The 15195-nt window shown below is 30.7% G+C and overlaps 1 protein-coding gene across 1 annotated transcript; it reads left to right on the top strand.

Moving 5' to 3' along the window:
• The first annotated feature begins 406 nt into the window (after positions 1 to 406).
• Positions 407 to 5120, top strand: LOC122507667 (zinc finger MYM-type protein 1-like). The gene is made up of 2 exons (XM_043620503.1): positions 407 to 428; positions 3562 to 5120. Exons 1-2 carry the CDS (start codon positions 407 to 409, stop codon positions 5118 to 5120), a joined length of 1581 nt encoding a protein of 526 aa, XP_043476438.1.
• The last annotated feature ends 10075 nt before the right edge of the window (positions 5121 to 15195 follow it).

The following is a 15195-nucleotide window of genomic DNA, read 5'->3' as shown; positions in this document are numbered from 1 at the left end:
AGTTACAAGCATAAGGAAAGGCTTAAAAATTACTTTTTAAATGAAAGATTAAAGCAATAAATTTAAGCTTAATTAATGAAATTTCTACATTTTTATAACAAATTTATATTCTATAATTTTTCATTTAAATATAAATAGATTTTACAAAATTCTTTGTGAAATTAATTTATCAAAAAAATTTGCTATTACGAATAATAATAATGTCAAACAATTAACGAATAATTACATTCTCGATTACATTACATGCACCTTTAAAACATTTATGAGACTTTTATACATAATAATATTGTTTAAATAGTCACTAGAAGAATAATAAAACTGAAGAAAATTTAAAGATAGAGTAAAAAATGCTACTGATAGTAGTATAAAAGAAATAAGAAAGCAATTTGTTGTCAATAATTACTATATGAGTGATTCTCCACAAAGTGGTAACTTTTGAATATGTTAAAATTTTCTTTTTTAATTAAATTTTTTGGAAATTTTTTATTTAGATCTTTTTAATAAAGCTTGAAAATGATTATTTTATAGATATTTGAGTTTAATTCTTTCTTTAGTTTTATATACAAACAATTTAAAAATTTGTAGTTTAAAGGTTAAATAATTTATTTGAAAAAGTTAATTTTCGACTGTGAATAATTATAAATAGTGTAAATAAGCAAATAATTACTTTAAACTGCTTTAATAAATAAATAAATAATATTTTTACTCATACCTGTTATTGAAATTACTTGTTTTGATACAGGTTAATCGAGGTTAATAATATTTATTCAAGAAAACAAAACACTTCCATTACGCGAAACGAAATTAGGAACTGGAGTTTACAGGAACTGGAGTTTACAAATCAAAGAAAAAAATTCATTGAAACCGTAAAAATTCATAAAAATAAACAATTTTTGCAGATTATTAAAGAGATTTGCTTACTCTAAATCACTATTATTTTTATTTTTTTTTATACATTTAGAATTCGGCAATTTTGTCGGGTATGGAGTTACATACCATTAAAATACGCTATAAAATAATAGTAACTTTTGTAGTTTTAAATCTAAAAATTATATTTCTTTTTGCAAATTTAACATAAATACAACTTATTAACTTAATAATATTAATGGCAAATAAAATCGCACTAAAAAAGGGAATAAAATTAATGAAAATCAATGAAATTGTAAACTCCAGTTCTAAATAAAAAAAGATTGGGGAAAATATTAAAAAAATATTTTTACACAGATTTTTTAATGGAAATTAGAAAACGACACACTAAAACTTAGTTTTTGAGATGAACTTTCGAATAGAATAAATAAAAAAACGCTTAAAATAAAGTTTGTGCAAAATAAAACATATTAAACTTCATGATTCATGTGTGGAGAAACGACAAATGTGCATTTCTTGAACATTTGCAATTGAATTACAACTTTTGTTTTAATTAAAAAAATTTTTTCGATTAGGATATTACTAAAAAACATATTGCAGATTAATTATGCAAAAGTTTGAAGTAGATTAGATAACAATTTTTCAAGTTATTAAATAGGAAACAGAGGGGAAGCAAAAGTGACCACTTAATGAAGAATCACCCATATCGGTATTTTTTATAAATTATTACGAATTATATTATATTATATTAAAAATAATATGAACTACACCAAATTTGTTAGAAGAGTTTAACATTGTTCGGACAATGTTAAACTGTATATTACAGAACTGCATTGCAACAGATGTTTAGACCAATTACACAACAATGTTTATACACAGTTATAGAACAAGGTTGGAACAACAGTTACAGAAAATTTGCGACATTAAAGTTATGTAACTCTTACATCACATTGTGATAGAACTGTGACATAAGCATAATACAGAACTCTTCTGTAACTAACTTGTAACTATGTTCTAGAACTCTGTTACAATCAGGTTCTATCACAGATCTATAACTAGTTAAGAACAAATGTTCTATAACACTGTAACCTCACTTATATAACGTGTTTGCTGGGGTAAATCAAACATGAACTAATTTTTCATTTTTATGATAAAAAAGCCTTTAATACTTAAAGAAACTTACAGAAAGCATTCTGCAAATAATAAAATACATTTATAATTATTGAATGTGAAAGTAAATATATTTCATGTAAGCTTAAAGAGGTTTGTTTTGTCATCAACGAGATTTTGCAAGACATCAATTTTGGAAAATGGTTTATAAAAATTTTATTAATTATTGTACACGGCGTTAATTATCTTAATTCGAAACTGAGAACAATAAAATATGAATATTAAATGCGAAAAATGAATTTAAGTAATTTTAGAGTTCAATTTTGAGGGTTAAAAAGGCTTTGATGGTCAATGATATGCTTTAAAATTGTCCTTAAGTTTTATACATTGATTGTTAAAATTTATTTACTGTTTGTGATATTTTTTTCCATGATTTTGTTGTTAAAATGGATATAATGGTAGGGGGACACTTTTCCCAATCTGCATTTCCCAATGGTTTTTTTCCCAATGGATGTTTTTCCCAATGATCATTTTTCCCAAAGATCACATTTTCCAAAATTTTGTTTTTTCCCAAAATCTTTTTTTTCGCAGTGAACATATAAGATGTATAATAAATAAATTTGTTATTCATTTGTTATTCATAACCATTCGAATTGTGTCAAAATTTTTAGTACATAAATAAATAGTTCTAAGTATTTTTCCATTTTGCGTTTGTCAATTAGCGGTAGTAGTTTAGTTCATTTACACTTGTTTTACGCTCATTAAATGCAATACAAGAGGAGAATAGTTATAAAAAAGGATACAAAATATAAAATACATTAATTCAAAGAGAATTTAAGACGCAATCTCCACAAGATATGAACTAAATTATCCTTACCCTGATGGCAGCAAAGACAGTCACTATCCGGTATTTATTCGACAAATGTAAAAATTGTGAATTATTATCTATGTAAAAAGTCTTTTAAATGGTAACGGTAATCTAGACCGTAAGTATTTTTGGGTTCTTTCGACACGCGGAACAAACTCTTGGAAGCCTTGGTAAACTTATCTTAGAAATTTTTACAATCCAATTTAATATGAGTGGAACAATTTTATGAGAGAGATGGAGAACTCCTGATTCTAATCTTACCGCATAGTCCGGTGTGTTGATGAGCAAAGCAAGCTGTGATTTCAAAAACAGTTGTTTGAATTTTTCAATTTCGTGAAAGAAATGGATGTGCAAGATAAGAACCCCATAAAAATATGCTTATAATGAAATTTTGTAAAAGCTTATTGTAAGTGTCATATTAGTCCACTCGTGTCAAATATATTGTCTTCATGATACTTTCAAGTTTAAAAAAGGGATGCCTAAATAATTATAAGACTTTACTAGATCAATGCTTTCGGATCCATATTAAAAAGACTTGAAATTTTTTGCTAAAGCATTAGCTGATCTTGTAAAAATTTTTGTTTTCTCAATATTAACCACCAAACATAACCACCAGATAAAAAACATTTCCTATTGCATAAAAAAAATCAAAGAATATATCCTTTCACTTTTTTTTACTCTTATTTGGGAAAAAATAAACTAAAAATTCGGACAAGGGTTAAAAGTTAGAGGAGAAATGCGCTGCTTATCGAAAGAATGGTTTTTTAAAGAAATGCCTAATGGTAAAAAAATTCTAAGGAAATGGATGATCTATTCGCCAAATAGCAAACAATTATATTGTTTTTGCTGTCGCTTGTTTGCCAGCAGTGATGAAACCGAATCTTTATTTGTAAGCGGATTTTTCAAATGGTGGAAGTTAAATCCTAAAGTGGTACAACATGAAAATTCGGAAGAACACCTTGGAAATTTGGAAAAATGGAAACTTTTTGAAACTGGTCTGAAATTAGAAAATACTATAGACAGCGAATTGTTGAAAAATATGGTCTCAGAAAAGAAAAAGTGGAGAAATATTTTAACGAGGTTATTAGATATAACTCTATTTTTGTCCAAACAAAATTTAGCATTTCGAGGACACGATGAAAGTGAAAATTCAACGAATAGAGGAAACTTTCTTGAAATGGTAAAACTTCTCTCTAAGTATGATGCTGTATTGAAAGAACACACGATGAGATTGGATCGACATGCATCATACCTGTCACCGGAAACACAAAATGAATTTTTAAATGTGCTGGCCAGCCATGTTAGAAACGTACTTATTCAAGAAATCAAATCCGTTGGTTATTTTAGTATGATGTTTGACAGCACTCCTGATACATCTCATGTTGACCAAATGTCAGAAGTAATTCGGTATGTCAAAATTAATAACGGAAAAGTGGAAATCAAAGAAGTTTTTTTAAGGTTTCTCCCGTTAAAAGGAAAAAAGGCTTCAGATTTAAGTTCAGAAATTTTTGCCAATCTTGAAAGTGATGGTCTAGATATAATGATGTGTCGTTGTCAGGGTTATGATCATGCAACTGTTATGAGTGGAGTACATGGTGGAGTTCAAGCCATCATAAAATCGAAAAACGAAAAAGCTCTTTTCAACGGGTGTGTGAATCATTTAGTCAACTTATGTGGGGTTCATTCTTTTGCTGAAAATGCATTGTGTGTTTCATTTTTTGGAACTTTAGAGCAAATTTTCGCATTTTTCTCTGCATCAACCCATCGATGGGATGTATTACTAAATCATTGCGACTGTTCTGTCAAAAGATTGTCAACAACCCGTTGGAGTGCTCACTATGCTGCTGTAAAAGCCGTCGAAGAAAATTTCGATAAAGTGATTGCAGCAATCGAAGAACTGTGCGATCCTCAAGAAAATGTAGATACCAGAGGTTCTGCACAGAGCCTTTTACCCGCTGTCTGTAATTTCACTTTTCTTTGCTTTTTATATTTTTGGAAAGAGGTTTTAAAAGAAATTGACTGCACGCAAGTATACTTGCAAACAAAAGCTTTAAGTCTTGATAAAGTAGCAGCAAAATTAGAATTGCTTCGACTTTTTGTCCATGAAGAACGAAACAATGTTGTTGACAAATCCATTGATCGTGCTCTGCTTACAGCAGAAGAGTATGGCCTTAAAACAGAAAGAAGGGTTCGCTTCAGGAAGAGAATGGCTGGAGAGCAAGCAAATGATGCTGGCCTTACATTGCAGGCAGAAATTAGAAGATCTATGATTTAATGCTTGGATAGATTTCATTCAGAAATCGCAACGAGATCAAAATCTATTCAAGATATATTATCAACGTTTGAAGCCATTCAAATTGATAGTATTTTGTATGCAAGCGAAAAACAATTGAAAGACACACTAAGGAAACTTACTGATTTTTATGACGAAGTAGTAGAAGCTGAGCTGTTGTTGGAAATTCCCAGGTTTCGCAGACATTTGAAAGCAGCTAAAGTGGATTTATTGGAAGCAAACCATTGGAACGCTTTAGATTTTTTAAACTTTATTTTAAAATGGGATTTTGTTGAATCATTGCCTAATTTAACTTTGTCATTAAAATTATTATTAACAATTTGCGTATCAAATGCAGGTTGTGAAAGAAGTTTTTCTAAACTAAAACTAATAAAAGATTACTTGCGGTCTACGATGTCTCAGACTAGACTGAACGATCTAGCTATATTATCCATTGAAAAACAAACATCTGAAAACATAGACTTTGATGAAATAATCAATAATTTTGCAGCTATTAAAGCCAGAAGAGTAAAATTTAATTAAACAAATCATTTATAATGATTTAAAATAAAATATCTGTTCGTGAATATGTTTTATACAAAATTAAAGCTTTAATTAATGTACTTTTTAAAATAAAAGAATTTATTTCTTTCAGTTTATAGTTTTATATAGTAGTTTTTTTAACTCTTCATTATGACTTTGATTTTTTGGGGGGAGGGGTGACACTATACAGAATCGCCCCGGGTGACACCAGCCCTAGCTACGCCGCTGCTTTGTAATGATTCTTTCAGAAAATTTACCATTAAATAATAAATTAAAATAGTTAATACATAATACAGACTAAAGTACAAGAGGGGGAAGGATATAGAACGCTTTACACGCGGTACTAGTATAGTATGAAGACAGTAACCGTACGATAAACTAAATTACAAAAACCTTTAGTAAACCATACTATTATCGTACATGTATTATACGAGTATAGCATTCTGGTACGACATAATAGTACAGTACCTGTTACCATGCAAAGGTACACGGCGAATAAAGTACCAGTACGACTTATACTTGTATTGTACATGCATCGTAATAGTACGCTGGTTTAAAAAGGCTTGCAGAAGAACACCCTGAACAACCACCTGCCCAAATACTTCACAGGGAATTAACTGATGTATCATCAGGAGTTTTAACCCTTCTAGAAAAAATCGATTGGAAGCAATTGAAAACAATAACAAAAAATTGTCTATTGTCCTCAATCATGTTTCTTAATCGTGTTCTTACATTTGCGGACGATTGACTTTTTAATCGTTATTAATCGTGCCCTATCGGCTGCATTGTATCTTATAGAAAAACAAATATATTAAATCGAATCAGTTTTAAAAAGTTTAACCTTTTAATATAAAGAAAACTTTAATCATATGCGAAATGCACCTTCTTTGAGAATTATTTATTGACTGTAAAAAAAATAGTAGGTTTTTGTATAAAAGAAATAATAATTTTAACTTTTTCACAGTTTTTCTGACATTATTCTATTATTCACTGACTTTAACAAGCACACAGGTTACAACACTCTTTTTGATTAACAAAAACAACAAAGTAATTTTCATTTTCGGAATTATTAATTTTCGAAAAAATTATTTCGTAAATTTAGATTCGGAAATTTTTTTTTCGGAAAATTAGACTTGCGGAAAATTTTTTTCAATTCAATTCATTATAATAAATTTTTTTTACGTCAACTATAAACCTTATAAAACAAGTTTAAAGCGTGGGGTGTCAGGACACCCCAGTTACTTCTTAGAGGGTGAGTAAATTAACGTACTGCTTCTAGAGTTAAATACACTGAATTCTTCAATTTCAAGTACAATTCAATCTACAGGCAATTATTATTTTTCTTGAGAGCAATCAAAAAATATCCACAGGAAATTTATCACTTGTTTCAAAGAAATTTAATTAATTCCACATGAAAATTTATCGTCTGTTGTCACCAACAGGTATTTAATTTCAGTAGGTTTTTATATTAATATATCTTTCTTCAAACACTGAAAAAATTGTGCATTAAAAACACAAAATTCTTCTATTTCAAGTACAATTCAATCAACAGGCAACTATTATTTTTCTTGAGAGCAATAAAAAATTTTAACTTGAAATTCATCAGCTGCTATCAAAAAAATTAATTAATTTCACATGAAAATTTATCGTCTGTTGTCACCAACTGGTATTCAATTTTCAGTAGGATTTTATATTAATGTATCTTTCTTTAAACACGTAAAAAATTATACATTAAAAACACTGAATTCTTCTATTTCAAGTACAATTCAAGCAACAGGCAATTATTGTTTTTCTTGAGAGCAATAAAAAAATATCCACAGGATATGTCCCTTTATGGGCCATGGACTGTCAAGGGGTTAACCACCAAAAACCAAAAATAATATACATTCAAGGGGAATACTTTTGTTTTGAGAGGAAAACTTGAGAGGATATTGGAAGGAAATTAAGATCTAAGTAAGTATCGTTTAGACACAAAAAAAATAATGAAAAAAAATATTTGTTTCTTTCTATCTGTATAATAAAAAAAAATATTTGTAAATTATTTTATTTTTTTAAATTTTTTATTCTCGAATAGAAATCTTAAAAAAAATAAAATAAAATTGAAGAATTTTTTTTTTTTAATAAGCTCTACAAGGTGTAATTGAGATTGCTGATTATGATTCTGTTGTTAATTGAACATTTTAAAATGTCAAATCAATTATTATTGTGCTCTTTACGCACTTGAATCTGTAATCGAGTATTTTCGAGGCGAGCCGAGCTGTATAAAAAAAACTCGAATAATAATTTAAAGTACTCGAGTGCATTAGAGGACTTGAATATTATCGAATTCTTGTGTAAATTCACATACTCGTCTCATGTTACTCGTTTTTCTTAGGAGCGGGAGTAGATTCTCGTCTTTTTTAAGTCAATTTGGACCCTTAACCACAGAGTTCTAGTTTACCTCATGTAAATCACAGTAAATCGTAAGGTGTTAAAATGACACGAGAATGGATTAAACTAATCTGCAATATATGGAGAGAAGAGCTGCAGTTAATTTGACAGAATGAGTTTAGTAAAATATTTACTATGCCGATAGTGGCGCCCCAACTGAATGTTTAGTAGAATACAACTACCTAATCCCTGTGTTTAGTAGAATAGGCAGAATATACTGTTTACTTTGTGTATCTTACTATCTTACTAAACAGTGCAGTAGATGTTACTGTATGAATGATACTTTCTCCGGTCAAATCTAAAAAAGTAACTATTGAAATTGAATATATTTAAACTAAATTTAAAATTAATGTATTTCTTTAATAAAGTAACTAATTTAAATTTAAAAAAAAAATAAAAATTATGAATCCAAATCTGGGTCTACTTTTGCCCCAACACGTCACAGTTTCAAAATAAATTAAAATTTCTCCAAAAAATAGATATTTTTACCATTATTTTCGAACGTTTATAAAGAGACAAATTTTTCTGATAATTTTCTTTACATCTGTTGAAAATTTCATGTTTGTTTATGAGAATTGACACCTGTAAATGTGTATAAAATCTAGAAATTACTAAATAAATTAATGGAAAAAATCGTTAAGTAAATGGTTACTTTGATTTATATAAAGTTACTATGTAATTAAATATACTTCAGATTTTTGTATCTATGAACAAAATGTTTAACTTTAAATAGAACTGACAGTAATATCAGATCTCGTAGTATTCAAAACCTGTGAAGTAAGTCATTAACATATTGAGTATATTTTACTTATTTACTTGCACTATTTGTAACATTAAATACACATTTAGAGAACAATGAAGGGTTAATTCTTACAAATAAACATAAAATTTCTGACAAATGTGAAGAAAATTATGAGAAAAACTTGTATCCCTATAGAAATTTGAAAATATATATTATTATAGGGGAGGGTGGTCCCATACCGAACCCCTAAAGTGCAAAGGCTAAAAATGTGCCAAAAATGTGTTTCTTTGCCTTCGTCAAAATTTTTTTGAGTAAAGGAACTATTTTTCAATGTTTTCTGACGGTTCCCGAGGTTTCTGATTGTCATTAATAAAAGATCTAAAGAAAAAGCGAAAATTTACGTTTTTAACTTTCTCAAAATGGGTGGCCCGAAACCGACCCCCCATTTGTTTGGGGGAAATCTCAAGAATAATCAAGATATCAAATTATTATAGTAATTAAAATAAAATTCAACAGTCTGTAATGAACTGTTAAATTATTTTGACTTCATTTAAATACATTTTTGGACCTTTTTCTGAACGAAAAGGTAAATAAATGAATCATTAGTTACTTTACTCTGAGATTATTTATGTCTTTAAGTTATGTTGACGTAGTTAAACTTGAATTAATATGATTACTTTATTTAAATAAATTTTAAGGCCTTTTTTAAAATAATAATAAATATAAATTGTTAAACAGTGTCTAAATTTCCAATATAATAGCAGCAATGGTTTTGCCTGTTTTAATTTTCGCCCTATTTCTAGTAAAATATATACGAATTTTGTTATTAATTCTTTTTAGGGTTCCGTACCCGGTAGGAACCCTATTGGAACGGTTACAAAAATGACCATGTACCTCCCCCTAGAACTCACAGTTTTACACCTAGAGAGCTAAAAATTGGTACACGTATGTATTTTCACGCGTAGATTACAGGAAAAATATAGCGAACGTGATTGGGATTGATCTTCATAGAGTTTTCGTCGAAAAATATCAAATTTTGGCCATTTTTCGCAAAAAAAAGGCATGTACCCCCCCCTAGCGCTCACAGTTTTTTACCTAGAAAGTTGAAAATTGGTATGCATATGTATTTTCAAAAATGGATTAAAGGAAAAATATAGCGAACACATTTAGTATTGATCTTCATTCTGTTTTTATCGAAAAAGTCAAAAATTTTGAAAATTTCGAAAAAAATGCATGTACCCCCCCCCCTGGCGCCCACAGTTTTTTATCTGAAGAGCTGAAAATTGGCATACTTATTCGTTTTTACGCATAGATTACAGGAAAAATATAGCGGAAGTGATTAGAATTGATCTTCATGATGTTTTCATCGTAAAAGTAAAATCTCTTTTTGAAAGCTCGAAAATTATTTAACCGTTGCTGGTTCTCTCAATTCTTAATCTAGTGGACTGTCGCTATACATTTTTATTTATTTTTTCGTGTAGATTTCAAAAAACATACAGAAAAAATTATTGGAATTCATCTTTATATTTTTTTTTGCGAAAAACTAAAAAAAATTTTCGTTTAAAAAAAAAAGTTTGTACCCCCCCCCTTGGTTTTCACAATTCTTGGCCTATTGGACTGCAGTTTTGCTTATTTTATGTATTTTCGTCAGTAGATTTCAGGAAAAATATAGCGAACCTGATTGGATTTGATCTTCATATTTTTTTCATCGAAAAACTTAAGTTTTTAAAAATTTCGTCAAAAAAGGGTTTATTTCACCCTAGCACTCACAGTTTTTTACCTAAAGAGCTGAAAATTGGTACACTTTTGTATTTTCACGTGTAGATTACAGGTAAAATATAGTGGAAATGATTAGAATTGATCTTCATTGCGTTTTGAGCGAAAACCTAAATTTTTTTTTTCAATTTTTGATAATAATTATACCTATGCTAGTTCTCTCAATTCTTAGTCTAGTGGACTGGGGTTATACATTTTTATTTATTTTTTCGTGTAGATTTCAACAAACATACAGAGAAAATTATTGGAGTTCATCTTCATATTTTTTTTTCGAAAAACTAAAATTTTTTTTCGTTTTAGAAAAAAAAGTGTGTACTCCCCCTTTGGTTTTCACAATTCTTGGCCTATTGGACTATATTTTTGCTTATTTTACGAATTTTCATATGTAGATTTCAGGAAAAATGGCTATTAAATGCAGTTAAAGATGTAACTGCAGATCAATCAATTAATGACGAAGACATTCCTTCTTATAGTGATCCACTAGAAGGTTTCGAATATGAAAATAAGGAAGAGAATAATGAAAATGACTGTAATTTTCTAGATATTTTACCAGACAGTGTTTCATCAACAGCAGTTGATGAAATTAGTATTACTCAACCATCTGTCTTAAATCAAGAAGAAGTACTTTCTTTGATTCGTATTCTGAATTCTGATCAACGTAATTTTATTTTACATGTTGGAAATTATTTTTCAAATAAAAATGTTGACACTTCACCTTTGTATTTGTTTATAAATGGCGGTGCTGGCGTAGGTAAAAATTTGTTAATAAAAGCATTGTACCAGTATCTTCTTGTATATCATTTGAATAGAATTCCAGGTTCAAATCCAGATGATATTAAGATAATTTTGTCTGCCTTTACTGGGAAAGCGGCCTTTGAAATTGGGGGACAAACCGTGCACAGTGTTTTTGGGCTACCTATATCACAATGCGGATATACTATGCCTGAATTGTCAGCTTCAACAGCTAACCCAACCATGAGTTTCAAATTATTTTTCATAATGTACAATCGCTTAATAGACATATAATTGATATTGAAATAGATCCAATTGTTAAAGCTTCTCATGTCCTTGTTTTCGTGGAAACGTGGAGTTGTAGGAAAAATGATTTTAATATTAGAGATTTTTATCAGACGGTCAGAATAGATGGACCTATAGAAACAAAACCGAATCCTGGATGGGGATCAGTTATATTTTTGAAATCGTTTTTGAATAAAAATAATGAAAATTATGACTTTAAGAAAAATGTAAAGCTTAGTCCAGTTGGTGGACACTGTGAATGTGTAGAAATGCGATTGGCAGGAGTTCGATTAATAAGTGTATACCGATCGCCAAAGTGTATAATTAAAACTGCTCTTGCGTGTATTGATGAAGTTATTTTCAAAAATGTACAAAAGAATATATCACTTCCTCCCATTATTGTAGTAGGTGATTTTAATGTAGACTTTTCTAAAATCCAAAATAATGAAATCTCTAAGTACTTTATTAAATACTGTTTACATTCTAAACTTAATATGGAATATTCAACAAAACAATGTACAAGTATAGACAATATATTTTCTAATTTAGAATTTATTAAAGCTGGTACAGTAGAAAGCTTTTTTAGTCATCATAAACAATTATGGATTCGATTTGGTATAAAGATTGATTAAAAATAAAAATATTTAATAAAATTAATTAATTATTAAATTATGTCGAATCAACGTTGGGTTTGACATGAATAAATTTTATGTTACTTCAAATTTAAAGGATATATTTAAAAAAATTCTTTGTGTTCGTACTGCGGAAATAATCTAGTTAAACATAACTTTAAAATTTAATAAATTTTAATTGATACTTCTAACCTCCGGTGGGTTGAAAGTTAAATCCGATAAATTTAAGCGTAAAAATTAATTGTCTTAAATAAAAAATTTTGTTTTAAAAATATAAAAGGGAGATCTTAATTTATTGTGTTATTACTAAACAAATCTCGAATCATCGCTATAGATTTGCAATAAATAAATTCAAATTTAAAAAAAAATTTACTCAAACATAACTTTTTTATTTTTTTTTATTTTTTTTTTTTGCTTAGGGACTTTTGGGAAATCTGCCTACAGATACCTTGGATTCCGCACTCCAAGGTTATGTGGGGTTGGTACAATGAAACAAAAAAAAATATTAAAAAAAAAGATAAATACATAAATGTTATAATAAATTTAATAAACTGGCGACCTACTACCAGCCCGACCCACTAAAACCCGTAACCCTTCTTCTGGAGCCCTTTACCTTCCCTCGGAACTGTCGTAAGACTTTAGCCTTCGAGGGTGGCGCTCCAACTCTGTCGCTAATGCGACCTTCTCCCTTTCTCTGCGGTCCTCCTGCGTCCGTAGTTAAAAAAATGATTAAAACTATTACAAAGTCCAAGCGGAATTCACAGCACAAAAATAATTAAAAAAAACAAATATTTTAAGAAGTGTAAAAAGTCAAAAGATAAAATTGTAAACGGATATAAAAAAGAAAAGAAAAAAAAAGTAAACACGTATATAATGTTGAAAAGATAAAACTGTTTAAAGACGAATAAAAAACACAAAACAAATTAAACAAAAAAATGTATAAGGACAAATAAATCACAAAATAAATTAATAAAAAACAAACAAACAAATTAAAAGCTGTTTAAATCACGCTTTTTGGCTCCTTTTAATACTTCTTATTTGCTTTTAGTTCTTGCGAGAGTCTTCTTCGCCTCCTCAAGGGCCGTCCTGAAGACTCCGCATCCTCCGCTGCCTGCAATATGGGTGGTTGACACCTTATTACCAATCTTTTCCTTGCACAAAAAGCAACTTGAGTTGTTTTTACAGTTGGAGAACCTGTGACCGGCCTCACCGCACTTAAAGCACGCAGCCGATCTGTCCTCCTTCTGGCATTTGGCTCCAATATGGCCGTATCCCAGGCATCGATGACACCGGACGACCATTACTCTTCTTTTGATTGGGCAACACATAAAACCAATTTTTACGTGTCCCAATTTCTCCAGCCTGTTCGCCTCTTCCAGGTTGGTGACTACAACCGCGAGCTTCATCCCTCGGCGGTTGGGTCCTAAGACCGTCACTCTCCTGTTTACTGGCTTACCCATTGCATCAGACAACACTTGTTGCACCTCAGCTTCTTGGGTAAGGCAATCCAAATCACGGATCTCGAGTGTAACTCTTCGATCCAATGACTGCACCTTACCCATGCTTCCAACCGCCTTGGTGACCTCAGCGGTGAAAGCGTCCTTATCGGAGTCTCCTCTGAACTTAATCAGAAGGTCCCCCTTGTTTGTAGCTTTTGCTGCTACTATTCTCGTATGGCTGTCCTCTGGGTTGACCTCTTTGCGAAGCTTACCCAGAACGTCAGCATACGTCAATCTTTTACCGACTCGGATTAGAACTGTGGATCTTTTTGACCCAATTCTTTCCAATTGAGGAATCTTTGGATCTGGTACTTCCGTTTCCATTGGAGGAGCTTCTTCCTCTTATCGGTTTTGGTTCGAGTCTCTTCTGGACTGTCACCCTCTCTCTTCCGTTTCTGAGCATCTCTTAAGACGCTTTTGAGATTACGCCTATAGAAACGCTCTCTCTCTTTCTTACGGTCCTTGCGGTTGCATTCCGCACCGCTCAGAACGCATGCCAAATCGAAGTCCGACTCATCGGCCGCGGCATGCTTTGCCCTTGCCTCCTTTAGCAGGACGTCGATGACCTTGAGTCCATCCTTTACCGTCCTATTGACGGTCTTCTGAATGTCGCAAGATTTTATCATCTTTGCGACCTCCAACTCCATTTTTTCGAGACAAGTCGCCTCCTCCTTTCTGAGCCGCAAGCATATCTCGCGAGTCTCTTCTATCGCCTCGTCGTCTACTTCTGAGTGGATAGCGCTATGAACGGTTTTTCCGCTACTGCAGCTTGACACACTCAGAAGGCTCGACGTGCTTCCTTTCCTCGTTTTTTTATTTTCCACGATGTTCTGTGGATCTACCCTTTCCACGATCACTCGTGGCACTGCAAGAAATTGTGCGCCCCCACAATCCGCGCGCACTTGAGCATCGGTCCTGGGACCGATGGTGAGATTTCCCGTTTCCGGCCTGCTCACATGGGGTACCTTCTCAGAAGTTTTTGAATTCATTTTTTCTTGCTGTTTGGTTGTCCTTTAGTTGAAAGCCCCGCCACCACGACAAGGTCTACCGAACATATCCATGATGTCAATCATGTCTGGCAGTGGCAGTATTAACGGTCTTAAATAAAAATGTTTTGTTTTAAAAATATAAAAGAGAGATCATAATTTATTGCGTTATGATCACTACAGATTTACGATAACTAACTTACGTTAATTTAAAAATTTTTTTTTTGAGATACAGCATTGGTTACCTCCACGTGGTGTATCTTGGTAACAATGTCATTGAAACAGTTTTATTAAAATTTTAATAAATATATTATTAAAATCTGACAAATAAAATTAATGTATTATTATTATTCTGGCATAATTTAAATTTCAATGAAATTGGCTAAATACCAATGAATGGTAATTTAATTATCACGTATCACTAACTAAAATAATAATTTTTTAAATTTTTAG

Source organism: Leptopilina heterotoma, unplaced genomic scaffold, assembly GCF_015476425.1.
Source record: "Leptopilina heterotoma isolate Lh14 unplaced genomic scaffold, ASM1547642v1 Lhet_509, whole genome shotgun sequence".
In the NCBI taxonomy this organism is placed as follows: domain Eukaryota; kingdom Metazoa; phylum Arthropoda; class Insecta; order Hymenoptera; family Figitidae; genus Leptopilina; species Leptopilina heterotoma.
The sequence above is the reverse complement of the archived record's forward strand: the minus strand, read 5'-3'. Positions and strand labels throughout refer to the sequence as shown.

Excerpts from the sequence above, each read along its gene's own strand:
- LOC122507667 (XM_043620503.1), top strand. The coding sequence starts at position 407 with ATGAGTGATTCTCCACAAAGTG. Across the intron at positions 429-3,561 it reads GAGTGATTCTCCACAAAGTG|GGTTAAAAGTTAGAGGAGAA; the intron begins GTAACTTTTGAA and ends AATTCGGACAAG.